We start from the raw sequence: 22,271 nt of genomic DNA on the forward strand, positions 1-22,271 counted from the left end.
ACCACTCAGCTCCCTCCCTCTAAAGCCCTACCTGCAGCCTCTCTGGTTGGGATCCTTTCTTCCTTCACAGGTAGAATCCCCTTAGATGGCTCAGCTACCCACTGTGGAGTCTACTTGTGCAAGTGTGACTAATTACTGCTAGCCTCCTACGCTCACCAACTGGTGCAAGTGTGACTAATTACTGTTAGCCTCCTATGCTCACCCACCCATCAAGGACTGCTCCAAGTAGGAGACAGATAGCAGTCTTCTTGCCTCCTCAACTCCAGGGAACACTGCAGCTTCTTGGTGTGTCACTTTGGTGGCAGCTTGGGGTAGGCTGACATATTTCAACTGTACAGCAGGCTGGGACTCAGGTCTCATCTCTCTTGCCTGCAAGCACCACAGTTCTCTCTGAGGTTTGCCTGAAGGGCCTCTTGTCTTGAGACTGGCAAGGACGGGGAAAGCCACAGCCTTCTAATCCTGTGAATTTCTTTTTTTCTTTTTCTTTTCTTTTTTTTTTTTTTTTTGAGACAGAGTCTCGCTCTGTCGCCCAGGCTGGAGTGCAGTGGCGCGATCTCGGCTCACTGCAAGCTCCGCCTCCCGGGTTCATGCCATTCTCCTGCCTCAGCCTCCCAAGTAGCTGGGACTACAGGCACCCGCCACTGCGCCCAGCTAATTTTTTGTTTTTTTAGTAGAGATGGGGTTTCACCGTGGTCTCAATCTCCTGACCTCGTGATCCGCTCGCCTCGGCCTCCCAAAGTGCTGGGATTACAGGCGTGAGCCACCACGCCCGGCCTCTTTTTTTTTTTTTCTTTGAGATGGAGTTTTGCTCTTGTTGCTCAGGCTGGAGTGCAATGGCGCAATCTCGGCTCACGGCAACCTCTGCCTCCCAGGTTCAAGCAATTCTCCTGCCTCAGCCTCCCAAGTAGCTGAGATTACAGGCACCCACCACCACGCCCAGCTAATTTTTATATTTTTAGTAGAGACTGGGTTTCACCATGTTGGCCAGGCTGGTCTCAAACTCCTGACCTCAGGTGATCCACCCACCTCAGCCTCCCAAAGTGCTGGGATTACAGGCATGAGTCATCACACCTGGCCCTGTGAATACTTTTTAAAGAATCTAAGGATCATTTAAATGATCTCCTAACAAGCCCTCTATTAGACTGTGGGAGAACTTATCGCCCCTTATTCTGCACTCTGAGGCTTCAGATAGAATTCCCAGACACAGATGAAGTCCTGTTCTATATCCAGGTACACATGTTAACCCCATCCCTTACTCTAACTGAATATCAAGCATTTGAAGATGCAGAATATTCAGCAGATGTCTAGGAGATAACAAATGTCATAATACTCTGATGTTCACTAAAAAAAAGTGATGTTCAATATAGGTATGCTATGACTTCTAGTGACTGTCTATCCACACCATTCACTGTGAGAAACAGAGTTTTATTTATTTTTTATTTATTTATTTTTTAGGCAGAGTAGTCTCACTCTATCCCCCAGGCTGGAGTGCAGTGGCGCGATCTCAGCTCACCGCAACCTCCACCTCCCCAGGTTCAAGTGATTCTCCTGCCTCAGCCTCCCCAGTAGCTGGGACTACAGGTGCCCACCACCATGCCTGGCTAATTTTTGTATTTTTAGTAGAAATGGGGTTTCACTATGTTGGCCAGGCTGGTCTCGAACTCCTGACCTCAGGTGATCCACCCTCCTCGGCATCCCAAAGTGCTGGGATTACAGGCGTGTGCCACTGCGCCCAGCCCAGAGTTTTATTTCTGTTTTTGTTTTTGTTTTTCTGAGACAGAGTCTCACTTTTGTTGCCCAGGCTGGAGTGCAATGGTGTGATCTAGGCTCACTGCAACCTCTGCCTCCTGAGTTCAAGCGATTCTCCTGCCTCAGCCTCCCAAGTGTCTGGGATTACAGGCGCCTGCCACCACACCCGGCTAATTATTTTTAGTAGAGACGGGGTTTCACCATGTTGGCCAGGCTGGTCTCGAACTCCTGACCTCAGGTGATCCACCCTCCTTGGTCTCCCAAAGTGCTGGGATTACAGGTGTGAGTCACCATGCCTGGCCCAAGAAGCAGAGTTTTACAACGTTTTATTTTAAAACATATGTGGATATGTTATGGAGTAAAATGCAAAATTTTGAGGGGAAAAAAAAACCCAGGACCTTTCACATAAATGATTGAGCTCAGTGTGAGCTACTTCACCTATGGACCCTAGGGGTAGTACATGGAAAGGTTTGATAACTTATTTTTTTGCTGTTGAGATGGGATCTCACCTCAGCCTCCTGGTGTGGTGGACTATAGGCATGCGCTACCATGCGTGTAGTGCCAACTAGTGATTTTTTTATTTTTTATTTTTTGTAGAGACAGGGTCTCACAGTGTTGCCCAGGCTGGTCTCAGACTGGTCTTGAACTCCTGGCTTCAAGCAATTCTCTTGCCTCAGCCTCCCAAAGTGCTGGGTTTACAGATAGGTGGGATCCACTGTGCCAGCCATGAGAACTTTATGAGAGAACTATTCAGTGGGATAGGTGGAAAATTGGGGTTACCTTTCTGGACGTCTTCAGGAATGCTATTGAAGCAAGTGGAGAAAAACCAGGTCACCCTGACTATTCCACAAATCAGCAAAGAAAAGTTTCAGAAGCCTCCCCTTCAATACTAAGAAAAGAGACAGGGGATCAAGCAGGACCTCTGCTCACACTGAAAATAGCAGGTCTGGGTTCACTCCTGTAATCCTAGCACTTTGAGAGGCTGAGGTGGGCAGATCACTTGAGCCCAGAAGTTCTAGACCAGCCTGAGCAACATGGCGAAAGCATCTCTACAAAAAACAAACAAAAAACACATAAATTAGCCAGGCATGGTGGCTTACGCCTATAGTCCCAGTTATTTGGGAAGCTGAGGCAGGAGAATCACCTGAGCCCTTGGAGGTTGAGGCTGCAGTGAGCTGTGATCATGCTACTGCACTGCATTTGGCAACAGAGTGAGACTCTGTCTCCAAAAAAAAAAAAAAAAAAAAAAAAAAACAGGAGCCAAACACCAGAAAAGGTTGTTTGTATATGGGTTTTTGTTTGTTGGTTCTTTGGTTTGTTTTCTCAGACCAAATTCACATACATGTTTGTTGGTTGTTTTGAAGACTGCTTCAGCCATTGAGCCATGTCTGCCTGTATCCTTCAGCTAGAAAACCCCGGAAAAAAGGCACCAAGTGGAAATAAGGAAATAAGCTGTGAACACTGGCCTCCTTAGTCAACCACGGGTGTCAGAGAACTTAATGGATGGAGCAGATTTCAAGGAAAGAAATCAGGCAGAATCAAAGGTGGGTGACTTCAGAGAAACCATAGGAGCCTAGCAGTAGCAGTTGGATGCGCTTGTGGTTCCCCAACACAAAACAAAACAAAACATCCTCAAAATGAGGATTTAACACCTCTCTTGACTGCACTGCTAGAGAACATCTAATTTCTACATTTAATTTCTGGATTTCCCCAAGGACTCATTCATACCTTTATGACATTCCTTTTCCTCTGAACGCTATTCAGAAATGTGTACCAAGGTGCATCTGCCATCTCAACATGGTGCTTACCTTTCTTAAGAATTTTCTTCACTTTCACATAGTTCCCTTGTTTGACATACTCATGAAGCTGAGCTTCCAGGGAGTCATTTCTTAAGGTACCAAGTTGAACAGGACAGGGGACTGGAAGACGAACAGCCCGAGACATCCTGTTCCAAAAGAGAGCAATATGCTTATTTTAACTGAACCAGAAATGCAAGGAAACAACTTAATTCTTTTACATTTAGAAACCTGTCCAGCCACCTTCATTAATAATGAAGATTAGGGGAATAATTATTGAAACTCTATGAGATTAATGTTTTTCCTCAGTGTTATTGCTGAAATTAAAGAACTTGAATATACTGTTGAATATAGAATGGTGAGAAGAGACAAGTAAAAAATATATATATTTGAATATATTTGATATGGTTTGGCTCCATGTCCCTACCCAAATCTCACCTTGAATTGTAGTTCCCATAATCCCCACAACGTCATGGGAGGGACCTAGTGGGAGGTAATTTAATCATGGTGGCGGTTACCCTCATGCTGTTCTTGTGACCAGTGAGTGAATTCTCATGAGATCTGATGGTTTTATAAGGGGCTTTTCTTTCTTTTGCTCAGTACTTCTCCTTCCTGCCATCATGTGAAGAAGGACGTGTTTGCTTCCCATCTGCCATGATTTTAAGTTTCCTGAGGCCTCCCCAGCACTGCAGAACTATGAGTCAATTACACCTCTTTCCTTTATAAATTACCAAGTCTCCAGCATGTCTTTATTAGCAGCACAAGAACAGACTAATACAATATTTGTCACTAATTCCCAGGACTGAAAAAGTGAGGACTTCTAGGAAGTAAAATTCTAAATACACGTTTATTGTGTCATTAAGATAACTTGGAGAGTATTGACTTTGAAAGGTTAGAACACAAATGCAGTCATTATGTAAAGCTAGATAGTATAACATAGTGGTTTAGGTTCACAGTTCAGACTCTGAAACTGTCTTGGCTCTGTCACCTCCCTGTGTGACCTTGGAGAAATTATTTAACATTGATAGGCCTCAATTTCTTCATCTGTAACATGGGGATAATAATAAGCAGAGGGTTGCTGAGAGTTTCTTTTTTTGTGTATGTGACGGAGTCTTACTCTGTCATCAGGCTGGAGTGCAGTGGCGCGATCTCAGCTCACTGCAACCTCTGCCTCCTGGGTTCAAGCGATCCTCCTGCCTCAGCCTCCTGAGTAGTTGGGACTACAGGCGCACACCACCATGCCCAGCTAATTTTTTGTATTTTTAGTAGAGACGAGGTTTCACCATGTTGGACAGAATGGTCTTGATCTCTTGCCCTTGTGATCCGCCTGCCTCAGCCTCCCAAAGTGCTGGGATTACAGGCGTGAGCCATGGCGCCTGGTCTGAGAGTTTCAAAGGAGCTAATTTGTGTACAGTGCTTAGCATAGTATCTGGCACCAAACAAGTTCACTGTAGTTGTTAGCTGTTACTGTGCATAAGAACTATGCAGAGAAATTTTAACTTTCCAAATGTGGCAGCCACACCTGACCATCATTCTTACAATCAAGTGTCTGTGGTGTACCTACTGCTATGGTTTGAATGTGTCCCCCAAAATTCATATGTTAAAAACTCGATCCCCAATATGGAGGTGTTGGGAGGTAGAACCTTTAAGATGTGTTTAGGTCACGGGGGCACCACTCTCATGAATGGATTAGTGCTATTGTCATTATAAAGGAAGTAGGTCGTTATGGCAGGAGTGGGTTCCTTATAAAAGGATGTGTTTGGGAGATGTTTGAGGTCTCTTTCCATCTCCTTGTTCTGCAGCCCTATGATTAAACCTCTTTCTCTGCTGCAACCCAGTGTCTCACTATACTGACTTGCCACGTGGGATTACAATTTAGCAGTGATCCTATGGAAAGATGCCCCTTGTGGGCATTTAACCATGGCTCAGTGCCCCCTTTGTGGCAGTCCAGGTTTCCATCAGCAGCCAGAACAATCTGGTTCCACTAACCCTTTACTATAATTTTGATGAATGCATATGTTAAACATTAAAGAATTGGAGAAACTGGGCTGGGCACGGTGGCTCATGCCTGTAATCCCAGCACTTTGGGAGGCCGAGGCGGGCGGATCACAAGGTCAGGAGATTGAGACCATCCTGTGAATAGTGAAACCCCATCTCTACTAAAAATACAAAAAATTAGCCGGGCATGGTGGCGGGCGCCTGTAGTCCCAGCTACTCGGGAGACTGAGGCGGGAGAATGGCGTGAACCCGGGAGGTGGAGCTTGCAGTGAGCTGAGATTGCACCACTGCACTCCAGCCTGGGCGACAGAGCAAGACTCCATCTCAAAAATAAAAAATAAAAAGAACTGGAGAAACTGGTGCCTGAGTACTACAAGGGCTGGAATGCGAAAACAAACCCATTAAGACACCACCTGGCCTTTCTCAGGCCCTAAAGTCTGATCAAATAATAATAGCATTTCTACACATACACCTTGTACCAAGGACCACTTAAGAAACTTTCCAAGACTCTAGAGAAAGCTTTCCAGACCCTAGATCCTAGTTAAAGATTAGATATAGATTGAATGAAACACTCCACCTTGTAGGTGCACTCCCGCTTATAGGCATGGACCTTGAATGTATAGAAGCTTTGGAAAAAAAAAACAAACAACTTGTAACTTTTTTTTTTTTTTTTTGGAGACAGAGTCTTGCTTTGTTGCCCAGGCTGCAGTGTAGTGGCATGATCTCAGCTCACTGCAATCTCCACCTCCTGGGTTCAAACGATTCTCAGACCTCAGGCTCCCAAGTAGTTGGGATTACAGGTGCCCACCATCATTACCAGCTAATTTTTGTATTTTTAATAGAGTTGGAGTTTCACCATGTTGGCCAGGGTGGTCTCAAACTTCTGACCTCAGGTGATCTGCCCACCTTGGCCTCCCAAAGTGCTGGGATTACAGAAGTGAGCCACCGCACCTGGCCAATAAACTCCCTTCTTTCCCAGTCTGGATCTCATTATTGGACTGTGAGAACAAGAAGCTGGACCTCATTCTGTCCTGGAACACCCTGACATTTCGGCACCCCGAAATGTGCTGGGATTATAGGCGTGAGTCACCACGCCTGGCCAAAACTTTTAACTTTTTTAGTTGGTCTGCTGAGTTACTCCAACCTTCTCCCTGTAACCAGCTGCAGAAATAAACTCCCTTCTTTTTTTTTTTTTTTCCTGAGACAGAGTCTTGCTCTGTTGCCCAGGCTGAAGTGCAGTGGTGAGAATGGCTGAAGTGCAGCCATTCTCCTGCCTCAGCTTCCTGGGTAGCTGGGATTACAGGCGCCTGCCACCACATCCAGCTAATTTTTTCTTTTTTTTGTTTTTGAGGAATCTCACTCTGTCACCAGGCTGGGCTGGAGTGCAGGGGCGCAATCTCAGCTCACCACAACCTCTGCCTCCCGGGTTCAAGCGATTCTCCTGCCTCAGCCTCCCGAGTAGCTAGGCCTACAGGCACGCACCACAATGCCCAGCTAATTTTTGCATTTTTAGTAAAGATGGGTTCTCACCATGTTGGCCAGGATGGTCTCGATCTCTTGACCTCATGATGCACCCGCCTCTGCCTCCCAAAGTGCTGGGATTACAGGCATAAGCCACTGCACCCGGCGACTAATGTTTGTATTTTTAGTAGAGATGGGGTTTCACAATGTTGGCCAAGCTGGTCTCAAACTCCTGACCTCAGGTGATCCGCCTGCCTCGGCCTCCCAAAGGGCTGGGATTACAGAAGTGAGCCACCGCACCTGGCCAATAAACTCCCTTCTTTCCCAGTCTGGATCTCATTATTGGACTGTGAGAACAAAAAGCTGGACCTCATTCTGTCCTGGAACAGAATGTCAGAACCCTGACATTTCGGCACCCCGAGACAAGCCCTCCTTTAAGCCAGGGGCCATGTCTGGCACCTCCCTTGTAGGCAGGGGCATTGCCAACCTTAGGCACATAAGCTGGCTTGCAGCAGAGAAATGGTTTCTGATTCCGGAAGATGTCTCTGATGATTATTCCCAAGCATAATCCATATTCCCTTTCCCTTCTCCTGATCTGTTGGCCTCCTCAGAGGCCCTGTAAACTCTTTGAGGGTCCTGTTAAAGGGCACTGTTTTGGGGAAGTACTCCTGGGCCCTTTGGGTCTCAGTTCAGAAACCTGGTTTTGGTTGGGCGCGATGGCTCACACCTGTAATCCTAGCACTTTGAGAGGCCGAAGTGGGTGGATCATCTGAGGTCACGAGTTTGAGACCAGCCTGGGCAACACGGCGAAATGCTGTCTCTACAAAAAGTACGAAAATTAGCTGGGCAGCCGGGCACAGTGGCTTACACCTGTAATCCCAACACTTTGGGAGGCCAAGGCGGGTGGATCACCTGAGGTCAGGAGTTCAAGACCAGCTTGACTGATACGGTGAAACCCCCATCTGTACTAAAAATACAAAAATTAGCCGGATGTGGTGGCGGGCGCCTGTAGTCCCAGCTACTCAGGAGGCTGAGACAGGACAACTGCTTGAACCTGGGAGGTGGAGGTTGCAGTGAGCCGAGATCATGCCACTGCACTCCAGCCTGGGCAACAGAGCAAGACTCTGTCTCAAAAAAACAAAACAAAACAAAAACCAAAAGGCTGGGCACAGTGGCTCATGCCTGTAATCCCAACAATTTGGGAGGGTGAGGCGGGTGGATCATGAGGTCCGGAGTTCGAGACCAGCCTGACCAACATGGTGAAACCCCATCTCTACTAAAACTACAAAAATTAGCCACGCGTGGTGGTGGGCACCTGTAATCCCAGCTACTCAGGAGGCTGAGGCAGGAGAATCACTTGAACCTGGGAGGCAGAGGTTGCAGTGAGCCAAGATCGCACCACTGCGCTCCAGCCTAGACAACACAGGGACTCTGTCTCAAAAAAAAAAAAAAAAAGAAAAAAATTGGCCAGGCGTGGTGGCAAGCACCTGTAGTCCCAGCTACTCAAGAGGCTGAGGCACAAGAATCACTTGAACCTGGGAGGTGGAGGTTGCAGTGAGCCGAGATCATGCCATTGCACTCCAGCCTGGGTGACTGAGCAAAACTCCCATCTCACAAAAAAAAAAAAAAAAAAGAAAGAAAGAAAGAAAAAGAAAATTGGGTTTTATTTATTTATTTTAATGTTTTTAGAGGTGGGATCTTGCTACATTGCCCAGGCTGGTCTTCAACTCCTGGACTCAAACAATCCTCCTGCCTCAGGCTCCCAAAGTTCTGGGATTATAGGTGTGAGCCACCATGCTGGCCAAATCTGGTTTTATTTTTATTTATTTATTATTATTTTTAAAAAATAGAGATGAGGTCTCACTATGTTGCCCAGGCTGATCTCGAACTCCTGGGCTCAAGTGATCCTCCTACCTCAGCCTCCCAAAGTGCTAGAATTACAGGCATGAGCCACCACGCTGGGCCCAAATCTGGTTTTAGAATTCTGATTTGTGAGGGCTTGTGCCTGTTCTTGTCTTGTCTGTGTGTCGGGGGGTGGAATCCTGAAGGAATCACTAGCAGAAGCTCAACAGGCCTCACTCAGAGGGAACCTCTTGTCTGTTTTGCCAGGTTAAAACTCAGATATTGAGGGGAATAACTGGTGTTTGTGTCTTTGTCATGTGTATATTATAATTTTGTCTGGGCAATACGGGAAATGCTTTTTTTTTTTTTTTTTTTTTTTTTGAGACAGAGTCTTGCTCTGTCACCCAAGTTAGAGTGCAGTTGTGGAATCTCGGCTCACTGCAGCCTCTGCCTCCGGGGTTCAAGCAATTGAAACAGCCTTTGCAAAATTATGACTGAGACAGTGAAAGATCTAACTTAACTTACTCCATCTTGCTTCTAACTTCCAAGCTGTCCTTGTTCATTCCCGGGTGTAGGCTGAACTAACTTTGGGAGAAACTTAGTTTATAGTTTAAACAAAGATGGTAACAGCCTTTTCCCAAAGCAGACTTTCTTCTTGTCTGGGGACTAGATTGCCTTTGTAGGACTAACATTAGCCACAAGATTAGAAATTATGGTTTAGGAGTCATGCAGCTGGATGCTACAAGATTCTGACCCTTCCTAAACTGCTCCTAAGATCAGTGCTTGATATATTTTGCAGACCTTGCACTTGATAGATCAGCTGGCACCACCCAGATCAATAAACTGGCTCATCTGATCTTGTGGTCCCCACCCAGGAACTGACTCAGCACAAGAAGACAGCTTTGACTCCCTATGATTTCTTCCCTGACCAATTAGCACTCCTGGCTCACTGGCTTCCCTTTACTCACCAAGTTATCCTTAAAAACTCAGTTCCTCGAATGCTCCACGAGACTGATTTGAGTAACAATAAAACTCCGGTCTCCTGCACAGCTGGCTCTGCGTGAATTACTCTTTCTCTATTGCAATTCCCCTGTCTTGATGAATTGGCTCTGTCTAGGCAGCAGGCAAGGTGAACCCCTTGGGTGGTTACACTATTCTCATGCCTCAGCCTCCCAAGTAGCTGGGATTACAGGCATGCACCACCTGTACCAGTGTGTACCACCTGTGCACCGGCTTTTTTTTTTTTTTTTTTTTTGAGACAGTCTCACTCTGTCACCCGGGCTGGAGTACAGTGGTGTGATCTCGGCTCACTGCAACCTCTGCCTCCTGGGTTCAAGCGATTCTCCTGCTTCAGCCTCCAAAGTAGCTGGGATTACAGATGTGCGCCACCATGCCTGGCTAATTTTTTGTATTTTAGTAGAGATAGGGTTTCATCATGTTGGCCAGGCTGGTCTCAAACTCCTGACTTCAAGTGATCCACCCACCTCGGCCTCCCAAAGTGCTGGGTTTACAGGCTTTAGCCACCCTCAGCAATTCATCCCACCAGAACAAAAGGCTAACATAGCAAACTGGTAAATTTATCTGCACAGAAAAACTGAACTACAAGGAATGAGGTACTTAACTTCTCACCTGAAGACCCAGGAATTTTTTTTTTTTTTACTTTTCTTCATTGAGATAGGGTCTCTATCGCTCAGACAGGAGTGCAGTGGCACAATATTGGCTCATTAAGTCTCCATCTGGGATCAAATGATTTTCCCACCTCAGTCTCCCGAGTAGCTAGCACAGGTGCGTACCACCACACCAGTCTGGCTTATTTTTCCACCCTTCCTAGAAACGGTATAAAATACTTAGCAAGCATCTAATTAAAACAGACGTAACCTAAGATAAGAAGACGTAAGGCCATAACCACAACTCCAAAACCAAACGCGCGCCACTACAGCAACTCTGAAAATAAACACACGCAACCACACACAAGCCGTCTTTTAAACTAGTTCAATCACAGGAAAGCGCAAAAGCAGTCCCCCACTACCACAAGTTATGCAGCCGAGTTTTCTCACATTTGGGGAAATCGCAGGAGCAAACCCATCCCAAACACAAAGTAAAAACCCTCCCCCGAGAAAAACCACTTCATCAGGACCAACAGCGTCTCTCTCTCCTACCACGAAAACATGATGTAGTTACTATTGCTAATACCTTACCATCGTCCTCAACACACAACATACTCATGGCAAATTGTATTATGAGTTGTTTTTAGGCATCGCTTCGAAACTACCGCTTCTTCGTATGTCACATCTCAGACTACACCTTCTTTGGTATTCGCTAGAAAATTTCTCCGCGCGAAGAACGCACTAGAACCGGCAATCACTGCGCCCCTATCTACATATGCCCGCCTCTTATAGTAACGTCACCACCTGCTTCTGTACGTTCTGACTGAACTCCCTTGCGGATCGGTTCGCTCTAGCTGCCGCTCCCAAGGATTCAAAAGAAATCGCATTGTGTGATAAGAAATTTTTTTTCTTTTTTCTGCACAGGCTCATATAATAGAAGTAACTTTTGTTATTTTTTCAGAGAATTCATACAGCCATTAATTATCCAAACCTATTTCTCAGTGCTTTTCAATGGCGTGATCTCGGCTTACTGCAACCTCCGCCTCCCAGGTTCAAGCAATTCTTCTGCCTCAGCCTCCCGAGTAGCTGGGATTACAAGCGCCTGCCACCACACCTGGCTAATTTTTGTAGTTTTAGTAAAGATGGGGTTTCACCATGGTGGTCAGGCTGGTCTTGAACTCCTGACCTCAGGTGATCCGCCCACCTCGGCCTCCCAAAGTGCTGGGATTACAGACATAAGCCACCGCGCCTGGCCCTCAGTGCTCTTTTCATTCCACTTAAGAAATGGGAACACACCAGGATGAGGATGATGATGCCAAAACTAGATTGATGGCTCACATCATCTAGGGTACAAATACACGCTTAATAATTTAACACTTTAGGCCAGGCGCGGTGGCTCACGTCTGTAATCCCAGCACTTTGGGAGGCCAAGGCGGGTGGATCACCTGAGGTCAGGAGCTCAAGACCAGCCTGACCAATATGGTGAAACCTCATCTCAAAATACAAAATATTAGCTGGGCGTGGTGGCGGGCGCCTGTAATCCCAGCTACTCGGGAGGCTGAGGCAGGAGAATCGCTTGAATCCAGGAGGTGGAGGTTGCAGTGAGCCGAGATCGCGCCATTGCACTCTAACCTGGGCGACAAGTAAAAAACTCCATCTCAAAAAAAAAAAAAAAAATAATAATAATAATTTAACACTTTATTGAACTCAAAGCAACATTAAGCATCTTTGCCTTCGTTTTACACAGCTGTAGGGGAGCCCAGGGAGGGGAACGCTGCATGGTTTTCCTTGGCGGGGAAGGTGTGCACCCTACAGTCCTGCGGTGTTGTGGGAAGATTAGCCCATGTTCTGTCGGTTGCCGTAGCCCCTAGGGTGGGTGTCCTTCCAGTCATCCCACTCTCGAGCTCTTTGGAGTGTTTGTTCATCATCCTCTTCCTCCTTTTCTTGATCTTCCTGTTGCTGAGTGGCTTTTCTGAATTCTTTTGGTATTGCCTTGGCTATTCCCTGATCTGGTAACACTCCATGTTTCTGATGTTGATCATACCAGTCACTCACTGTCATGGAAGCCAGACTTGGATAGCCAGCGCCAAATACTTTGGCTTGCGCCATGTTCCGAGTGAGAATGAAGGGTTTCACTGGAGGCCTCTTCTGGTGACATGAGTTAGAAGTGGATGCCTCTCTTGAAGAGTCTTTCTCTCCCAGGATCTTTATTTCCTGATCAATGCTCTCAATCTCTTCTAAGCTGATATCAATCCACCTCTGAAGGTGAATAAGATAATATTCACGAACACGCTCATCATCTGCTTGACCACTTTCCACAGCAGATTTCATTGTAGACAACTTATGCTCCAACACCTTCTTCTGCTTGTATCGCTCTATTTTAGCCTGTCTTTGAGATGCCATAGCAACGAGGCTAGGATAAGCCGTGGAGGTAATAGCACCGTGATTTTCAGCTGAGTTGGTCTTGGTTTGGGGCAGCTCAAACTCGGCCACACGATAGTAATGGCACTGAGTTAAGTATTTTATAAAGTGTTCGCGAGCCTGCTGCAAATGATCTAGACGCTTACTGGGGTTGACTTGTTTCATGGTGAGGGCTCCTTGAAACGCTGGCACCATCAGGTACTTCAGGTCGGTGGAAGTAATCTCCTCCAAATCTTCATTTCGGCTGAACAAGTCAAGCTGCGATAACATTTTGGCAACCTTCTCAAGGAGGTCGAGGCCCTTGAACACCTTTTCCTGGACTATTCGGGAACCGGTGGGTTCAGTCGCTCCTTCGACTTCGTCCAGAAGCTGTTTGCTGGAATCGAACAGCTCGGGGAGCCGCGGCGGCGGCAGGAACTCGTCTTCAGCAGCTGCCATCTTGGGAAGGCTGATGCAAAATGTTGATTCCTTTCCTTTCTGGACACACGTAAAGATTCTGGCGTAGATTTCTAACAACCAGTCTGAATCGGGCGCTGCACGGCAGGGCAGTCAGGGAGGCGGTGGCGTTGGGGGCGGCATAGGGGAAGGCAACGGAGTCAGTTGTGCCGGGTCTGAATCGCTGCTCCACTCTGGGTCTTCGTCAAACTTTGTCTCTCTGTTTCCGTTTCCTAAAATTGTAAAGTGGGAATAATACTGCCTTCCTGGCTCACAAGATTTCTATGAGGACTGAATAAGAGAATGCATGTAAAAATGCAGCTACCCCCAACCCAGGCTATTCTGCCCCTCGACTGCTGCCCCCTGTACTTTGGGACCCCCAAAGTGACTTTACCAAGATTCAAGTATCTGCAGTTCCTGCCACACAGGGAAGTAGCATCAGGCCCGGATTTGGTAACAAACCGAGTGTTCCTGTATGTCTATATCTGTGTATGTATGATGTAAAAAGTACTGGGATTACAGGCGTGAGCCACCACGCCTGGCCTAAAACTCAGTTTTCAAAAATTACTGAGTGGCCAGGCGCGGTGGCTCACTCCTGTAATCCCCCACTTTGGGAGGCCGAGGTGGGCGGACTAGGAGGTCAGGAGACCGAGACCATCCTGGCTAACACGGTGAAACCCCATCTCTACTAGAAATACAAAAAATTAGCTGGGCGTGGTGGCGGGTGCCTGTAATCCCAGCTACTCAGGAGGCTGAGGCAGAATTGCTTGTACATAATACATATTATGTGTGTACAGATATATAGCACACATATCACACACACACACACACAGAATCAAACCAAACCAACTACATGACCAAATTATGACTAAATCAAAGACCCCAAATAAGTTGAGATGGAGAAACACAGCCCCTCCGTACAGAATGTTATTTGGAGAGTTCCCTTACGTGTGGGGAAGGGCAGCAACAGGCATACCTATTAATCTCAGATCATGGCTGTTCCTGCCACCTCAGGTGTGCTGTCCTAAGACGTGCCCCTCAGTTTGTGAGTCTCACCTCATCTCTGAATTTCCAACCATCGCTTTGCCTCATGGGAGTCAAGGAAGGAAAGGTTGATGCTCAGAAATATGAGAGTGACATATATACTCAATAATTTTTAAAAGCTGAGTTTTGTTACATAAGTTCACAAAGCAGTTGTGACTGTTAAAATGTCATTAATGTGACCGGGCGCGGTGGCTCACGCTTGTAATCCCAGCACTTTGGGAGGCTGAGACGGGTGGATCACAAGGTCAGGAGATCGAGACCATGGTGAAACCCTGTCTCTACTAAAAGCACAAAAAAATTAGCCGGGCGTGGTGGTGGGCACCTGTAGTCCCAGCTACTCGGAGAGGCTGAGGCAGGAGAACGGTGTGAACCCGGGAGGCGGAGGTTGCAGTGAGCCGAGATGGCACCACTGCACTCCAGCCTGGGCGACAGAGGGAGACTCCGTCTCAAAAAAAAAAAAAAAAAAAAAGTCATTAATGTTGGCCAGGCATGGTGGCTCACACCTGTAATCCCAGCACTTTTGGAAGCCAAGGCAGATGGATCACCTGAGGTCGGGAGTTCAAGACCATCCTGACTAACATGGAGAAACCCTGTCTCTACTAAAAATACAAAATTAGCCGGTTGTGGCGGTGCGTGCCTGTAATCCCAGCTACTTGGGAGGCTGAGGCAGGAGAATTGCTTGAACGTGGGAGGCGGAGGTTGCAGTAAGCCAAGATCACACCACTGCACTCCAGCCTGGGCAACAAGAGCAAAACTCCGTCTCAAAAAAAAAAAAAAAAAGTCATTAATGCCAATGTAACTGAATCTAAATTTTTTTTTTTTTTTTAAGACAGAGTCTCACTCTGTCACCCAGGCTAGAGTGTAGTGACATGATCTTGGCTCACGGCAACCTCCATCTCTTGGGTTCAAGCAATTCTCCTGCCTCAGCTTCCTGAGTAACTGGGACTACAGGGATGCACCACCACACCTGGCTAATTTTTTGTGTTTTTGGTAGAGATGGGGTTTCACCATGTTGGCCAGGCTGGTCTCGAACTCCTGACCTCAGGTGATCTGCCTGCCTCGACCTCCCGAAGTGCTGGGATTACAGGCATGAGCCAATGTGCCAGGCCACTAAATGTCTTACTCAACACCCTGAGTTGTGGGGAGCCAAATCCATTCACTCCTGAAACACACTGGCCCTGAAGCTGCATTTCTCAGCCACAAAGCTCTGCAATAAAAACCATACTAACTCTATTTAGGCCAGGGGCAGTGGCTCATGCCTGCAATCCCATCACTTTGGGAGGCCGAGGTGCTGATATCACCTGAGTTTGGGAAGGTGGAGGCTGTGTTGTGCCACTGCACTCCAGCCTAGTGAGAGTGAGACCCTGTCTTAACCGCTCCCCCAGCAACAACAAAAAAACAACAGCAAAAACCCAACTCCACACTATTTAGTACAATTGCTGATTTAGGACAATTGCTGGATTACCTTCATCCACAAAGTGTGACCCAGCCCACCTCGGTTATACTATATAATCTCATTATTGAACTACCTTCCTAATTTTATTCCAGAAGGTTTGATTTCACATGAGGAAAGTAATACTTTGGCTTTCAATGGTATCCATGAATGCCAGGCTGACCACAGCTCTGAGGCCTCTATGATTATTTGTGCCCCCCCATGGCTCTGATATCACAGGTACTAACAGACCCTTTTTCCTATGCTGGGAGAACTCCATTTCTGATGACCACATTATCTACTCCAGTATTTTTGCCATTCATATTCTTGAATTTCTTTGCTGCTAATGATGAAAAACACCTGTTCTCAAGTCATTACTTACATGTAGCACATACTTCTCATTTACTGACAGCCACTTAAATGTTCAAGGTCCAGTCCGCTGGCCTAGCCACTGGGGATACTAAGAGGAATAATGCAGAGACCGAGTCTGCCTGCAATAAATAAGATCATAGTCTGTAGGGAAAACAGACTTGCCAGACCTATAAAAAGTTCAGCAGGGCCACATTACGATTTTGAAGGGCCCATACTTTTGCCTTTGTGTGCCTGCCTCCTCTGTTAAAATATATACATTTCCATTAAAATATATGTTTAAAATGCTATCTTATGACTGCATTGATTAAAAGATGAATATATTATTATATATGACATTTTCTTCCACCTAAAAATTCTTTTTTTCTTCTGATTTTTAAAAGAAGTGCCCCTAGGCAGTGTGCCTGTGGTACGTAACAGATAAGGCCACCCTGGGTTCAGTGGCACTGAGTGGATCCCAGGCAGTTTGGAAGGGCTGAAGTATAAGTTTTCCAGGTAGATGAAGAAGGGCAGGGCAGGGAAGTGCATTCCAGGAAGAGCAGGCATGTAAGTTTGTGGAAGTAATACAGCAAGGCTCTCTGGAAACTTTAAAATAAGGAAACAGATTAAGTTAGAGCACTGCTTGTCCAGTGGAATATGGTGTGGGCAACATTCGACACATTCAGTTGAACATTTTTAGTAGCTATATTATTATTTTTATTATTTTATATTTATAGAGATAGGGTCTCGCTATGCTGCCCAGTCTGGTCTTGAGCTCCTGGTCTCAAGCCATCCTCCTGCCTCAGCCTCCCAAAGTACTGGGATTACAAGCATGAGTCATCAGGCCCGGCCCACATGAAATTAACTTTATTATCATGTTTTGCCTGGGTGCAATGACTCATGCCTGAAATCCCAGCACTTTGGGAGGCTGAGGCAGGATGGCTTGAGGCCAGCAGTTGAAGATCAGCCTAACCAACTTGCCTAAACCCTGCCTCTACTAAAAATACAGTTAGCTTATTGTGGTCATGCGTGGCTGTAGTCCAGCTACTCTGAGGCTGAGGCATGAGAATTGCTTGAACCTGGGAGGCGGAGGTTGCAGTGAGCCGAGATCGCGCCACTGCACTCCAGCCTGGGCAACAGGGTGAGACTCTGTCTCATAAAAAACAAAAAACAAAAAAACCCACAACTCATTGCGTTTACCTCACTAAAGTTCCTAAGCATTAAATGATAGCAAGGTACAGCTTTAAACAGTAAGCAACGGTAACAACCCTGCAACCCCAAAGCATTCTTAAGAACCAAAAGAAACAATGAAAAAAAAAAATAAGGCTGGGCGCGGTGGCTCACGCCTATAATCCCAGCACTTTGGGAGGCCGAGGAGGGTGGATCACATGAGGTCAGGAGTTCAAGACCGGCCTGACCAACGTGGTGAAAACTCGTCTCTACTAAAAATACAAAAAACTAGCCAAGCGTGGTGGCGGGTGCCTGTATTCCCAGCTCTACTCAGGAGGCTGAGGCAGGAGAATCGCTTCAACCTAGGAGGCGGAGGTTGCAGTGAGCCGAGATTGTGCCACTCAACTCCAGCCTGGGAGACGGCGAGACTCCGTCTCAAAAAAAAAAAAAAAAAAAAATTGGGTGCCATGGCTCACGCCTGTAATTCCAGCATTTTAGGAGGCTGAAGGTGTGGATCACTTGAGGACAAGAGTTCGAGACCAGCCTTGCCAACATGGTAAGACCCCATCTCTACTAAAAATGCAAAAATTAGCCAGGCATGGTGGTGCATGCCTGTAATGTAATCCCAGTTTCTAGGGAAGCTGAGACACGAGAATAGCTCGAACTCGGGAGGTGGAGGCTGCGGTGAGCCGAGATTGCTCCACTGCACTCCAGCCTGGAAAATAGAGCAAGACTGTGTCCCAAAAAAATAAATAAGGCAAAACCTAAAACAACCAAAGAAAGCTGAGCGCATGAATTCGGATGCCACTGCACTCCAGCCTAGCTAAACAAAGTGAAACAAACCTTCCACGGCAAAAAAAAAAAAAAAAAAGCAAAAGCTAATACACAACTAACAGAACTTGCATTTCAACTACCACAACCAGCAGCAAGTACGAACGCAGTCTCCCGCTACCACAAATTATACACTGTAGTTGCCCACATCTGGGGAAATCGTAGGGATCAGCACAAAGTGCAACGAATAAACCACACACAGGGAAAAACCACCTCCATAACCACAGTATTTCTCCTGACAGGTAATTATGAGGTACTTGCGTGACCCCAGCAATCCCCAGTGCCGCCCACATCATTGCAAGTGCGGGTAACTCCTGAAATGACTCTAATTGGACTTTATCCACATATAGTGAACAAAATAAACAGATTTTTTTACTATATCTTGGTGTTGGTGACAGAGTTGTGCAAATCCTTCCAAGGAACGCGTTTCCAAAATGCAGTCTTTAATCTACATACTCCACCTCCCGGCGTGACGTCATGCATAGGCCTGGCTGGTCAGAGAGCGCAACTGCGTTCTCATCTGGGCCCGCTTCCAACCAGCAGTTCCTTCTCCTGCTCGCGTCAGCGCAAGTGACGTCTGTCAGGCCATTTTCCTGACAAAAACGCACCACCTCACTACTTTTGGCGTAGCCTAAGGCCTTCGGATCTCCCTGTATGGAGAGTTTCCTTGAGCTAACAGATGTGAATGAACTTTTAGTCACGGGATACCCACGCTGTGCACCACCCCGGCATCATTTCCTCTTATTCCAAGAAGGGGAACAGGGCATGCTAGCAGGCTGTACTGCAGAGTGGAGGGTTTTGGAATCCAAGATCTGGACTGCAATATAGTGTTCACAATGCAAGACTTTCGATGAGCTTATGGCCTCAACTTGTTCCTCAGTTTGTAAAACCTGCATTACTGTCCTTGGAGGAGTTTTTGTGAAGACTAAAACAAATACATTAACGAACAGCTTAAACCTTAAAGCATAATTATAACATGTGAGTCAGGCAACCCAATAAAAACCCTAAAGCAAACCAAGAAATACTAACAGCTAACATCTACTGTTTACCATGCATCTGGACTTTATGGTTAATCCTCACAACGTTGAGGTAGGAAATGGAATCATCCCCATTTCATGGATAAAGAACCTGAGGCATGACAAAGATTCTTTGCTGGCCGGGTGCAGTGGCTCACGCCTGTAATCCCAACACTTTGGGAGGCTGAGGTGGGCGAATCACCTGAGGTCAGGAGTTCGAGACCAGCCTGGCCAACATGCTGAAACCCTGTCTCTACTAAAAATACAAAAATTAGCCGGGCGTGGTGGCAAGTGCCTGTAATCCCAGCTACTTGGGAGGCTGAGGCAGGAGAACTGCTTGAACCCGGGAGGCGAAGGTTGCAGTGAGGCAATGAGCCGTGATCATGCCACCGCACTCCAGCCTGGGCGACAGAGTGAGACTCTGGCTAAAAAAAAAAAAAAGATTCTTTTCTTGTTTGCTTGGCCAAACCTTATTCAGGCTTCTGAACCTTCTCATAGGCCAGTCTGTGCATGTTCTTGTAAAATCCAGTTTTAGTAAAGGAACCCTGCTAAGTCAATTTAGCTGAAACCCAAATTCTCCAAATCTGATCAGGTTCCTCATCCTGCACCACCCCCCAGGTGATATCTGATCACCCCAGCCTGTCTTCAGCAAGAATCCTGTTAGATCAGTTTAGCCAGAATTCCTCTTACCCCTGATGTTTCCTCTTGGTAATTTTCTAACCACTGACCTCCACACTGCTCCTTGGCTACAAATTCCCATTTGCCCATGCTGTACTTTGGACTTGTGCCCAGTCTTTCTCCTCCACTACAAGACCCCATTGCAGCGGTCTCTATACCTATCCTGATGGTCCTAAACAAAGTCATCCTTACAGCAAAAAAGTGCACCTCTCCCAGCTACCAAAGCCTCTTCTACTGATGTGCCTGGAGGAGCTGCAGTAACTATAAACCCCTGCAAATGTGGAGGAAGTAACTGGAGCCTGGGTCCAGTCATGACTGTCTACTGAATCATCTTAGCCAATGCCCACTGAAGGCTCAGGGTGCTCCCAGCACAGGGAGAAGAACTTCACACACCTTAACTCATTTAATCCACTCAACAATTCTACAGAGTACACAATATCTCCATTTTGCATATGAGAAAACTGAGGCCAAGGGAGGCTGAAATGTGCCCAAGTGGTAGAGAAGGAATTAAAATCCACGTAGTCATCCCCAGAGGACTTCTTTTTTTTATTTTTATGCACACACAGACAAGGGTGACATCTACAGAAAATAATCTGGATCACCCAGAAAGCATGTGGCATCCTAGGTGAACTGCTATGCGAGGTAACTGGCCCAAGGGCTCTAGTCACCCACCCTAACATCCTACCCAAAGGCCCTGAGGACTGGGGGGTCAATATATTACATCACACAGTTTGAGAAGCTGTAGGGTGGAGACTTTCTGGCAAGTGAGTGTCATTCGTTTCGGGTATATATCAAATTAGAAAAAAAGGCTGAGAACCACTGTTCTAGGTAGGCATAAAAAATGGAACCTGGCAATTATCAACACTGTATGAATGGAGGATTAGGGATACATCTGTATTGTGTAAAAAAGGGGGAGACAATGCCAGGCGCAGTGGCTCATGCCTATAATCCCAGCACTTTGGAAGGCTGAGATGGGCAGATCACCTGAGGTCAGGAGTTCAAGACCAGCCTGGCCAACATGGTGAAACCCCATCTCTACTAAAAATACAAAAATTAGCCAGGTATGGTGGTACACGCCTCTAATTCCAGCTACTCAGGAGGCTGAGGCAGAAGAATGGCTTGAACCCAGGAGGCAGAGGTTGCAGTGAGCCGAGATCATGCCACTGCACTCCAGCCTGGGCGAAAGAGCGACACTCTGTCTCAAAAACAAACAAACAAAAAAAACAGGAGGGGGTGTGGAGAGGAGTTTGTCATATTTGCTGAAAGTCACCAGACGATGGCTAAAGAATGTAACAAGCCAGCTGCTGGGCGTGGTGGCTCACGCCTGTAATCCTGACACTTTCGGAGGCCGAGATTAAGTGGATCATTTGAGGTCAGGAGTTCGAAACCAGCCTGACCAAAATGGTGAAACCCCATGTCTACTAAAAATACAAAAATTAGCCAGGTGTGGTGGCGCATGCCTGTAATCCCAGCTACTCGGGAGGCTGAGGCAGGTGAATCACTTGAACCTGGGAGGCAGAGGTTGCAGGGAGCTGAGATCATGCCACTGCACTCTAGACTGGGCAACAGAGAGAGACTCCGTCTCAAAAAAAAAAAAAAAAAAAAAGCCAGCAACAGCTTGAGACTTCATTGAGGTTTAGCAAGAAGCACCCTCATGTGAATACATGTTAACAAAATGTCAGGAAGGAGCATTGGTGCTGCTCTAATCTAATGTTACTCCCTTGCCCAAAGCCCTTCAATACTCCTTACTGCCCTCTGGATAAAGCCCCAACTCCATCCCACGCTCCTTGAGGCTCTGCATGGGCTGGCTCCATAGCTTTTCCAGCCTGCCTGTACTGTCCACCATACCGCCGTGGCAGCCACAGCTACAGCCGCAGCCTCTTTCCAGCCTCAGAGCCTTTGCCTGTGTAGTTCCCCTTGCTTAAAATGTTTTTACCCTGCCTCTCCTGACAAATCTAACTTCTCTTCCCACGCTGAGCTCCCTCTGTTATCATAGTAAGAGTCCTTTAATTTCTCTTTTAGTCCTTATCTTCAGTCCATTCATTATTCCACTGTGTGATTATCAGTCAGTTTCCTGGGCTAGACTACAGACTGTCGAAGGACCTGAGAGTTTTCATCTGTCACTGCTGGAGTCTCAGGCTAGCAAAGTACCTGGCATGGAGATTTCTGCCTATCTATCCATCTATCTATAGGATGTGTGTGTGTAATGATTAGAAAGCTAAGAAATGTGATAGAAAAGGAGTGTGAGAAGCCTAAATAAACTTTGGGAAGATTAAAAAAAAAAACAACAAACAGCTTTGGGAAGGTAAGAATAAGGATCAGGGACCAAGAAACTAAATTCAGCCAGGAGCTGTGGCTCACGCTTGTAATCCCAGCACTTTGGGAGGCTGAAGTGGGTAGATCACTTGAGGTCAGGTGTTTGAGACCAGCCTGGCCAATATGG

The 22,271-nt window shown here is 46.6% G+C and overlaps 2 protein-coding genes and 1 pseudogene across 3 annotated transcripts in view; all 3 read right to left on the reverse strand.

Annotated features, from left to right (window-relative positions):
* TEX14 (testis expressed 14, intercellular bridge forming factor) overlaps positions 1-22,271 on the reverse strand; it is a 141,833-nt gene that overhangs the window by 97,682 nt on the left and 21,880 nt on the right. For both annotated transcript variants that reach the window (XM_016932656.2, XM_009432926.4), the window contains exon 2: positions 3,558-3,694. In XM_016932656.2, coding sequence (XP_016788145.2) covers positions 3,558-3,693 — 136 coding nt within the window. In that variant the 5' untranslated portion in view covers position 3,694. The remainder of the gene's footprint in view (positions 1-3,557; positions 3,695-22,271) is intronic.
* LOC112206180 (U1 spliceosomal RNA) lies at positions 10,844-11,016 on the reverse strand (annotated as a pseudogene).
* Positions 12,137-22,271, reverse strand: part of IGBP1C (IGBP1 family member C) — a 32,003-nt gene continuing 21,868 nt past the window's right edge. Inside the window, exon 2 of the mRNA XM_054670512.1 lies at positions 12,137-13,542. Coding sequence (XP_054526487.1) covers positions 12,290-13,312 — 1,023 coding nt within the window. The 5' untranslated portion in view covers positions 13,313-13,542 and the 3' untranslated portion in view covers positions 12,137-12,289. The remainder of the gene's footprint in view (positions 13,543-22,271) is intronic.

Source organism: Pan troglodytes, chromosome 19 (assembly GCF_028858775.2).
Source record: "Pan troglodytes isolate AG18354 chromosome 19, NHGRI_mPanTro3-v2.0_pri, whole genome shotgun sequence".
NCBI lineage: Eukaryota > Metazoa > Chordata > Mammalia > Primates > Hominidae > Pan > Pan troglodytes.